The 11184-nt window shown below is 36.9% G+C and overlaps 1 protein-coding gene across 4 annotated transcripts; it reads right to left on the reverse strand.

Moving 5' to 3' along the window:
* Positions 1 to 3670: 3670 nt before the first annotated feature.
* LOC104591821 (uncharacterized) lies at positions 3671 to 10880 on the reverse strand. Of its 4 annotated transcripts, none has more exons than XM_088902872.1 (5): positions 9675 to 10880; positions 9492 to 9542; positions 9240 to 9312; positions 4535 to 4679; positions 3671 to 3853 (listed from the first exon to the last, which is right to left on the reverse strand). In XM_088902872.1, exons 1-5 carry the CDS (start codon positions 10454 to 10456, stop codon positions 3735 to 3737), a joined length of 1170 nt encoding a protein of 389 aa, XP_088758998.1. In that variant the 5' UTR covers positions 10457 to 10880; the 3' UTR covers positions 3671 to 3734. The 4 variants fall into 4 exon arrangements, with proteins under 4 accessions (XP_088758998.1, XP_088758999.1, XP_010249167.1 ...); XM_088902873.1 differs by having other exon boundaries at positions 3678 to 3853; positions 4535 to 4676; positions 9675 to 10875; XM_010250865.3 differs by lacking the exon at positions 3671 to 3853 and adding an exon at positions 3879 to 4136 and having other exon boundaries at positions 9675 to 10877.
* Positions 10881 to 11184: the final 304 nt, after the last annotated feature.

Below are 11184 nucleotides of genomic sequence, written 5' to 3' on the forward strand. Positions count from 1 at the left end.
ATTTTTAATATCCATCAGATGTTAAATCGAATTTGGGTATTAGAATTTTCTAATCGGATTCGAATTCGAATATTATCTGGTTTGATTTGAACTTGATCTGTTTACACTCCTACTTTGGTTTAGTCATCAAATGGACTTCCTGGTGAAGCTAGTGGCTTTAGTAGCTTCTTCAATTCAAATCTAGTTTGAGAAACCCGGTGAAAGTAGCTCAATCTAAGCTGAACCCCTCCCAAATGAACTGTAAGAGTAGTTGAGAAGAGAGATAATGAGAAAGGAGGTAATAGGAAAGAGTTGGGGTTAATGAGAGAATATGAGTGAATTAGGTAAACAAATTTGAATTTAATAGTCCTAAAAATGGGGACGTATCGGCTGATAGCTTAAAAAACCGATACATATCGGTTGATACCTTAAACCTCAGTTTAATCATAGAAAAGAATGATAATATTGATTTCCACTTCTGTGTGACAGTCAATTGGAGACAGCAGCCGGTCTTGTGTAGATACCGGATCAAGTTGGTACAACTTTTGTTTTTTTTTTTTTTATCAGTGAAGTTGGTACAACTTTTTGTTGTGAGCAGATCCGAGTCATTGAATAAGCACGCAACGCAGGGGATGTTTGGATCATCTCGAACACATTGGCAGCATGTGCTGATGTTTGGTAATTGGCACAAGAGAGGATCCAAACCCCAAGTAAGCATATAATCATTTTTCGCTGACAAGTGACACCTGTGACCCGTCCAACAGATTTGCAGGCAGGCAGGCCCAGGCATTTGGAAATCTTGACCAGCTACTGCATTAGATTTAGATTGCAGATTTGCAGACTACCCCTTTCCAGTATTAAAATTTAAAAATACAAAGTTAAAGTTGTTTGTACAGCAACTACAAAGAGCACTCGATCTGTTAAAATTCAATTTACCCAATATGTCTGAAACATGGATAGAATTTATGATTAGGATTATGAGCGCTCCAGCACTCCGCGCGCGTGGTTTTCCCAGAAATGTTCTTTCACTTTGGACCCTTGTTACCATTTCCACCTTGTCGCCGCCTGTGTCTAACACTAATTTCTTTAAAAATTTGGTGTTCATAAGCGCATTTTAACAGAAATGTCAAATGCAGCTTCGTACTAATTGAGGTATAATAGGCTCGAATCGAGCTGATCGAGTTCGAAAAACTCTCGAGTATAATTAAGTCAAATTGAAATTCGAGCTAGCTCTGTGTTTTTGACTTGGCTCCACTTTATGATCTCTTCCTAAGTCCTCCTATCTATGATCTCTTCCTAAGTCCTAACAAAACAACCACAGGCCATTTAATTACATGATTTCAGATCCAACTCACACGTGCCAATCATTTCCATGAATACCTTCCCACCTTTGTTAAATTGTTAGCTCTCTCTCTCTCAAGTATTCTGGCATCTTTCAACCACTCATGCTTGTAGTTGCATAGGCATTATCAATTCTCCATTTAAATAATGCACGATATTTTTTACGACTTAATTAGTAACATTCCTGCGCCCATATACTGTTAGAATTAAAGAAAGAAAGAAACGCTCAGAACGTTTCTTTTTGTTTTAATGGCCTTGCAAAGGACTGTTTAGTAACGGCTAGCTCCATTCATTGATCATTCAAAGCCATCTTGATGGGAAGGTAACTGTTCTTCAAGATGACTATAAAATGGAGGGTTCTTAAAACCACTAGACAAAATTTGTTTCACAGCTGATTTCACTTTGAAAAACAATAAATACACTGCACAAGCAAGTCTTACATGGTTTTGTTTTAATAATCAGTTTTTTTTTTTTTTAATTTTTTAAAGATGAGGTTTGGGGTTCTATTTCATAAAATTAGTTATGAAAAACAATATTCAACTTTTATTTGTTATACTAATAAGATAAATAAGATGGGATTCTATTTAGTTGGAATGATAAAATTAGAATACTCTTGAATTGAATAGGAGAAACTGTCCTTGAGAAACCAGGAGGTCCAGGACACAACTAATTAGGGTCCAGATGTAGTAGGCACGTTAGGAAAGCACATTAAGTAAGCACCTAATAGTTGTGTGACACATGTTCCAGCTATTAGGTGCCTTACGTCCAAACGTTTTTGTTCCGTTAGGTGTTTATCTATTATTTTATTATTTGTATAAAAATAAAATAAAAAAGAAAACCTATCCCAGTTAATGCATATTTCTCTCCATCTCCAACCTTGCTGAGAGAAAGGCGCATTAACTGAAATAGGTTTTTTTATTTTTTTATTTTTTTATTTTTTTACATAAATAATGCTTACTTAATGTTCTTTCCTAACGCGCCTACTACATCCAGACCCAACTAATTATCCCATGCTTGGTTTTTAATTAAGATTATTATAAAATAGGCAGTTAAACTTAAGGGGGGTGTTCTTTTTTCGGATTCTGAGAGGGGGGAAAGTTGGTCAATGGGATTTTGGTTTCTATGACCAAGAATCCCATGTTCTTTTTTCAGATATGTAGGGATCAGGAAAAGTTTATTTTCTTGGTATTACTTACCCGGGTAAGTGATACCCATCTTCTAGGTGGGTAAATAACTTTCCCACCTAGGGGGAAAGTTTTCAACACTTGAATGGGACAAAAATGCCCAATGGTTTTTTTATGGCTAAAATGGTCATTGCCTTATTTACATGAGAAATAAAAGAACATGGATAAATGCACTTACCCGGGTAAATGTTTCCCAGATAAGTAACTTACCGAAAAATGAACGGGGCCTAAGGGTGAAAACGGGTTCAGACTTGAGAATTCCATAGATATTAATTCCGAAAAAAGAGCTTGTTGCTAATTGTTAGTTGCTTATTTTTCATAACCCTTTTCTTGATTTAATTCATTGGGCTAATTTTTCCAATGAGCATCTGAAGATTGTCAAAGTAGGATGATGTGGTAAAAATTCGAAATGCTTTCAATTAATACTAAAAATAAAATTATTGTAATAATCAATGTTAGGCCACCATTCTACAGTACTGCACACCATGAATGATAGTGTGTAGGAGCCACCTGAGTGATACAATGTTGCATAAAGGGTGCATTTGTAATGCAAACAAGAGAACAATTTGCTTAGAATTGCTTTAGGATTTCTGTGATTCCCATGAAAAGTATAAAGAAATGGGGATTGATCTTCAGATGAGCAGTTAAGTGTAGGTCATCAGGAAACGAAGCAGGGTGGGATTGGGTTTTGCATGATCCATCCCTGACCCCGAACTTAAATACCCCATCTCATTCTTGTCTCGAATTTCACTGGGGCTACAAATCCCAACCCCATCCTTTTTCCTGCAAGGAAATGCGATTTCTGAATTTCACCTACTCTACCTTGATCATTCATTCCTACTTGCAAATTACGAATGGCAATGGGGTGGGGTAGGGCCGGATTTTTCCTGTCCCGTACCCGACCCAAATTAAAATTTGTCACCTCGACTCTGCCCAGAACCCCGGTGGGGCTAAAAATCTTAACCCCATCCCCGTCTCCGCAGGAAATGGGGATCCTCAACTTTGCCTTGCCCCACCCTGTCATACATACATACATACTCCCGCCTTGTCCCTGGTCAAATTGCCATTTAGGTCAAATAGCACTGATTTTCTATTTAATTTGGTGGTATATATTGATACCTGATGAGCACAACTGCAAGCATTTCATCATTTTAACTCATTGAGACAATCTAGTCTACAGTTAAAAGGCACTAGGATCCCATATGGTTATTATCTATATTCTGCCATGAATCATATCGCATATAATATAAAAAAATTACCTGGTCCAAAATCCAAATCCAAATCCAAATCCCAATCCACAAGTGTGCCCGTTACTGTGGATGAAAATGTCCATTGATCATCCTCTAAACCTGCAATCTACGGCATGTATAAACTGACCCAAATCGAGCCTTTAAAGTAATTAATGAAAGCAAAAGTCCTTTTAAATACAACACAGAAAATTATGAAATAGCAAAGGCAAAAATTGTGGATTCTAACTCTATTGATACGAGTTATCGCTGAGAACTCAGAACACTACTTTTACATGATATATTTTCATTTCATCAATTTCTTTATACAGATCATCGTGTTTCCTTCCTTATTTTTTGGCATATTTCTATTTAATAGCAGATCCTGTTTTCACGATAAATAACACTGAAAAAGAGAGAACAGAATACGTAGTATGAGCACAGTAACCGAAATTGGAATTAGTAGATAAAAAAATAAACGAAATATCAAGCCGTGATGACTTGGAAATACATTTTGAGGTGGTTTTGTCTTATAAATTAATTTACGTCTAGCTAAGAGGCTCCCTGATATATAATCTTGGTGTATTTCCAAGCAAATTCCTCCTCAATAAATTAGAGAAGCCAATGAAAAAAAAAAATAAGAAAATACAAACGAAAACACCAAAAAAAAGAAAGAAAAAAAGGAAGAAAATAAATAGAGAAGAAGAGGGCTCTACAATATTTTTTTTTAATACAACATGTGTTGGGGAGCAGTTGGGATAAAAAAGAAATAAAATATAGGAATTTAAGCACTGCTAGTCCTACCGTAGTGTAGGATCATGACATGATCTGTAGTTGAGGAATCTGAAAGCAAAGTGAAGGCATCCCTGGAACTCCATATGTTATCTCGTACATGTTGCAATGTCAAGGAAGGTAGAAGCTGTTGCCCTCTACATGTTATCTCTACCTGCTTCAGTTCATATTTCAGAATTATCAAATAAATAAATAAATAAGGCCACATAAAGAATTAACTTAAAGCAACATACAATTATGATGTATCAAGAAAGAAAGGGAAATTTAATTAATAGCCATTTTCATCATAAATAAATCGGACGGTAGTGAAAGCCTAAGTGATCAAACAACGATTTGAGAGCTTTAGATACAGAAGACATACATCACGGAGAAGATGGAGGTGTAGGAATAAAGTCAGCAGCGTGGAGTGTCAGGGTCGTCGAAATAATTAAACACAAATTTCGCCTTAACCTAAAAATATTAATGAGGTCATGGGTTGTGACAATCTTACGTAGTCCAGTTTGGTACGTGGCGTGTGCTTTACCCCGTTATCAAAATGGAAATGGACAAATGGGGACTCATCTCTCTCTCTCCAACTTTTTATATCTGTGTTTACTCCAATCCAATCCAATCCAATCCAAGGAGATTCTTTCCCCAGTCGTAATCTTTTGGTCAGGCGGTCAGCGATGGATGGAAACCGACCATTCGAGGCCTGCCCGTTCCACGATCTCAAACTGCCCGGGTGTAATCATTATAGGACCCACCCAGACTTTGCTCGTAAGCCAGAATTATGATTTATGAACAACGCCCCCCTCCCCTACACTTTTCTTTTTTAATATTATATAATAATAATAATGCCATACCTTCTTTTCTTCTTTTTTATTGTGCTTAATCTAACGATTCTAAAATTAAAATAAAAATAAATAAATGACGGATCCAAAAAGCACGGCGGGGAATCGGCACGGTTTATCTTGTTGTGATGTGTTTTCATTTCATACACCTCTCTCATGCACGTCTCCTTCACGTTGCTCTCTCAGAGAGAGAGAGACGCGTCTGGTGTATTCTTTTTTTTTTTTTTTCTAATTTGTTAACGAAGATAGAAAGGAGGTCAATAATCCTGCTTGAATCAACCTGTCTTTTCTTATATTTTCAACTATAAAAACACCCCCCAGAAGAAAGATAGAAGCTTGGGAAAACAACTTTGCTTTATTGGTCACTAAAGAACAAACACCATATATCTCCTCCATCTCCAGTCATCTTCCTTACCAACTTGGAATGATTCTGATGTGTTGTATCCTTCATTCATGCATTGCTTTCTTCCAACGTAAAATTTTCACTTGTTTTATATATATGTACATATTTAATTTCCTCTTTAATTAATTATTCTTGGGCGAGGGTGTTGAGTTGTGAGTGGTGGGGATGAGATGATGGTCGTCTTTAATTAATATTCGAACAAAGTGCAGCACTTAGGGTTTGGATGGGGCCTTGTATTTTAAGAAGCACAATATCTTCTTGGTCTTTGGGAGGGTTGGTAGTAGCTAGGGACAACGTTGGCTGTCCCGAAAGGTAGCTAAAGTTGAATTGGGCGCAAGCGTGACGGAAGGAAGGTGCTGTAAGTATTAAGGCAAGCAGATGGTATGTTAACAAGAATACAAGCTCCACGTGTGACATTCTTGTCCGTAGGATAATCACATTTCCGTAAAAACAAAACAAAAAAAAAAAAACCAAACTTTTGCTTTCTTCTATATGAACGTTAATGTGTTGTCAACTCACAACTGGGCCACCCTAATCAAAGGCACTGCGTGTCTGTGTTTTCTAGAGCCCAAAGTCAATGCATTCCATGTATATATATATGCATGTGAAAATAAAATACCAATAAATAAATTATAAAAATAAAGAATGATTTCATAGTCGGGAAAACTAATTCACAACCAAATTAATGTATTGAACACTAATCCCTATGTTTATTTTGGGTTAATTAGTATTGATTTATTTTCATATGTAGTGCTCTTAATATCCATAGAAGATTGTTTTTTGGGAGACTAATGACAGCTACTATGAATTATCAAATTTCATTTACTAAACCATGAAGCTGTAAAACTAGAATGACAGAAATTAGCCACAAAGATTGTCCCAACTACAACTAGAAGAGATCATAGAAAGAGAGAGGGGGCGATTGACAAGCAAATTAGGAGACTAAAATTGGTTGGTTTCATGGATGGATGTCATGTTTGAAATGCACTTATAAATCTAATGATTGGGCACTTAGTTGCATGCCAGATGTGAAAGGTACAAACTTATTTATTTTTTAGCGGCCCTACAAACATGGCAACATATACAACCTACTATGTTCAAAATTCATGTCCCCATGCATTCATGAGTCATGATTCATGTCGAGAGAAGGAGAGGGAGAGGGAGAGGGAGAGAGAAGAGATCACCAAATTCATTGCTTAAGGAAGAGTTGACCTTAATAACAAATTGTACCAAATTCATGCTTTAAGATGATATTATATGTAATAAAATAAACAGAAAGACAAAACTGGAATGTTGAGTGTATGTGCACAACATTACATCCTAACCTGCAGTTAAACCACTTTTATTCTCATCAACTATTGAAAAATTGCAACCCTATCACTCGTAAATAAAATATACATTTATAATAATTTAGGTGTGAGAGGAATGCTTCCTGAATATGCCCATTTTCATTCTATTCTTTAATTTCCCTTGCTTATTCCTAGGTATATTAATGTAACTTAATTCTCTTTAACAACTCCATCGTAGAAATTATTATTATAGGATTCTTCTCTCTTGACAAACTTATGGGGTTGGATATGTAGCTCTGAGAGAGAGAGAGAGAGAGAGAGATGTTTATCTATCTGTTTCACAAGGAAAGTTCCTTGTGTTGAGGAAAAGGAAGTTAACGTGAGTCCTGGCTCACGTGTTTGTGATGGAAACAATACCTAACAGCAAGAAGATTCCTAAAGGGGCAATCAAACTCTTTCTAACTCATTTCAATTCCCTTCAATATGTAACTACTTGTACACGGATGGATGCTACCTTCTATTCAAATTTCTCCTTGTAAGGGGTGGTTTGGTGAAGCCAGAAATAAAAAATAAAGAAATTCTACACAAGATTGTAACTAATCATCTAAACCTTGTTTACATGTTTTAGGTTTTACTGCTTGATTACTATTGTTTAAATACTCTACTCTAAATACGTTTGTATATCAAAAAAAAAAAAAACTCTAGATACATTTGAATGAATGGAGATTTCACATCATATATGCATTCTTAGATTCGGCTTTTAACTTCTTCTCAATTTTTTTTTTCTTCTCTTCTAATTTCCTTATCCGAACATGCATCAATCTTCACTTAAATGTTGCATTTATGCAGTTTCCACTGAGCGTGAACTGCTGAAGAGTACTCATAAACCAACAAATAATACAGGATTTGCTAAGGTTGATCTTTTCCCATCTGGACTGTTAGAGAAATGATACCAATAGTAGGAAAATAAAAGAAGAGGGGTAGGCTAAGCTAAGGACATAGAAATGTAGTAGAATTTCTACTAAATAGTAAGAAGGAAAAGTTAAGCTCCTTAATGTGGTCGCAGTGTAGAGCTAGAACATGTAGTACGTACCTGGCTGTGATGAACTACACAAACTAATTGATTCACAGTGTCCATATACCCCTAAAACTGTAAAGTTGCCACTAGGTAAAAGAAACCCCAATCCTATATATCACAGCACAGTTGAGTTAAATCTTCTTATCTTTCAACCGACAGCCATCTTGATATGAGGCTTCTCATGTAATACAGGTTTTGTAATTTCCAAGAATTCACAGGTAAACGATTTTTTTTTTTTAATATTCTCATGAATTTTAAACTTCTATTTATGAGGTTGGTGTTGGTCTGGGGGTTACTAATTAGCCGTAAATATGGCTATGGCCTGCCAATGTACGTATGTGCCATGATTTAACTGGATTTCTTAGGAGCTCTACTGCTAGATACCCAATGCTTAATTAATTGTGTTCTTTGTTTTCCCTACTTTTTGCTTTATCTACTTTCTTTGTGTATTCAATTTCCAAATATATTGTGGAAGTGTTCTTTGATGTATTCTGTCTACTAATCAACGAAACATTGTTGATAAAAATAATTCTGTAGTATTAATTCCTCCTTAGTCCTCGCTCTTCTTCCAGTTAATAAGAAAAAAATTACTTTCCTGTATATAATGGACTGATGAAAACAGTAAAAGCTCACACTACTTCTCCCACTGAACCCCTTATACCTAAACAATATCGGTATATCGAAGGAAAATCAGTTTTCTTCATTACTCAATCATCACCTACTTCAAGGCCGAATAAAACAGACTGAAGCTCACTTAGAAATTTACATGCCACCTAAAATTGATGTTTTCGGAACAAATAATCAGTAATATTGTCACCGGAGAAAACCTCCTTTTAGTTTTGAAGTTTCTTTCATGTCCGGCCACCATGTTAGATTAATTCAATATGCAAGGAACATGTAACTATTAGTTGAAGTGATGGTTTGTTTTGTCACTACTTTTGTGCTCTCCTCTCCTGTAAGGGTAACTAATGTTTTGTCAATTTTGCATTCGTGAGTTGTGATTTTAATATGCAAATAGCTAAAAGTAAATAAAAAAATATGGCGACATGGTACCAAACCAACCATTAATTCTATAAGCATTTAGAAGTAAAACAGATGCAAAGATGGTTTTAAGTACCTCTGATTCGTTTTCTAGTTTGAGCTTGTTAACCAGATATTTCATCAACAACCGAACTGTCATTCTCCCATCTCTGTAGAAGACAAGATTTAGGGGGGGGGGGGGGGGGGGGGGGGGGGAAGGATAAATGCTGTTGATTAGACGAGGAGTTGTTTTAACCAATAACCACGGTTTTCCTTTCAGGAAATTAACATAAAGCACAGACATACAGATAAGGAGGGAAAAGAAAGAAAGAAAAAGTAACAGACTTACTTGATTCTTAGGTAGCTCTTGGGTATCTGAGGCAAGAAGGGTTCTCTTGCTCTGCATTGAGTAGCAAGGTGCAATAGATTAATTAGAAACGACACTAAATAAAAAAACGAATGAGAGAATAGGGTCTTGGGTTTCTTCCATTATTTCTTCATGATCTGATTCTTCCATCTACTTAGTACTTACTGATTTTGTGATGCTTGGAGAATAAACCAAACACCGGATTGCGTTCTCGGAGGAGCCTCGACGACTCTAACATCTGAGCTCGGACCGGCAACGTCTAAAGCCGGTTGTTGAAACTGTCGGGCGTAATAAGTTGCAGGCAACAGCATCGGAGAACAAGAAGAGGATGAAGCTGTTGGATTCCATCGGTTAGGCCTATATCCCCATGGGACCTCAGGTTGAGGAAAACTCAAACTGGTCCTCGGGTGCGGCAAGAACAAAGGCGTACCGATGATACTGGTACCACCACTAGAACTGCTTGGACGATGACCTCTAAACTCGTTCATATGGAAGAAAGGATTTAATAATGGTTTAACTTGTTGTGTGCTGCTGCTAATACTACTGCCGCCGCCGCTGCCGCTGGGTGGTAATAGATCGAGCTCCACCAATCTGACTGTTGGAGTGGTTGGTTCCATCTGATTATGCTTAAACTCGGTTCGTCCCGTCACGTAATCACCGATTCCCAGCTGAAGCCAACCTTCGTCTCTCTGATCTTGTTGGAAATCCTTGGAGCTGGAGCCGGCTTCGTTGAGGCTACTGGTTCTGGAGTCGTCTTCGGCCATTTGACCGACCACCAGATCGGATTCGGATCCTAAGCACGCTTGGTTACAAGGGTCATACCCTGATATTCGGCTCATAAGACCAACGCAACTCCCCGTATAACAATTTTCTCTGCAACCACCCCCACCACCATAACCGTCGTAGTGTTGATGATTAAAAAGGGTTTGAGAAGGAATCATGGTCATTTCGGAGTACCGAGCAAACAAAATAGCCGGCGTCGATTTCTCTCTTGTGTTTTGTCTTCAATCCCATCGATGGGAACTTTCAGGAAGGATTTTTCAGACGAGGAAAGGGGATTTCTCGTTGCCATGGTGATTATCACGTCGCGAATAATTTGAACCGGGAACAAGGGCTACAGAGAAGTAGGTATCCATGAACGAAACATGCATCGGGCATCGTTATTTCATCTCTCATTTATCTGATGAAGATAACAGACGAGAAGAAGAAAAAACCGTGCAATTCTCAGCTTTCAATTAATTCTGTTTGTATGGAAACTCTGTAGGAGAGATGAAATAGTTCTATTCAGTATTCACAGAGAGAGAGAGAGAGAGAGTGGTCATCGGCTATGTTCATTTTAATACAAGTAATTATTAATATTACTAAGGGTGTTCTGTTCAATAGTACTCCTACTGCCTGCTATTTTGTTCCTTTTTATTTAATTAATAAAATAGAAAATAGGAATATACAAAAGAAAATACACTTGTAGTAAAAGAAAATACACTTGTTGTTAAAGAAAACGAGGCATATATATAACCAGGTCCAGGTGTCAAGGACAAAATTACTGTAAAAGCTCTTACTTTTAAGAATTTCACCAAAAGGTCCTTTTAAAAGTTGAAAAGGGCTGAAGCTGGACGAACAACTTATATAAACCCGGAAAGACAGAATAAAGCTCGATTATGTAAAGGCAGAAAAA

This window comes from Nelumbo nucifera, chromosome 4 (genome assembly GCF_055504915.1).
Source record: "Nelumbo nucifera cultivar China Antique chromosome 4, China Antique-T2T, whole genome shotgun sequence".
Taxonomy (NCBI): Eukaryota; Viridiplantae; Streptophyta; class Magnoliopsida; order Proteales; family Nelumbonaceae; genus Nelumbo; species Nelumbo nucifera.

Bases quoted from the DNA above. Each gene is read 5' to 3' on its own strand.
- LOC104591821 (XM_088902872.1), bottom strand. From the start codon at position 10,456: ATGACCATGATTCCTTCTCAAACCCTTTTTAATCATCAACACTACGAC. The intron at 9,543-9,674 runs GTAAGTACTAAG...TACTCAATGCAG, and splicing joins CTCCAAGCATCACAAAATCA to AGCAAGAGAACCCTTCTTGC. The intron at 3,854-4,534 runs GTAGGACTAGCA...CGTAGATTGCAG, and splicing joins TGTCATGATCCTACACTACG to GTTTAGAGGATGATCAATGG.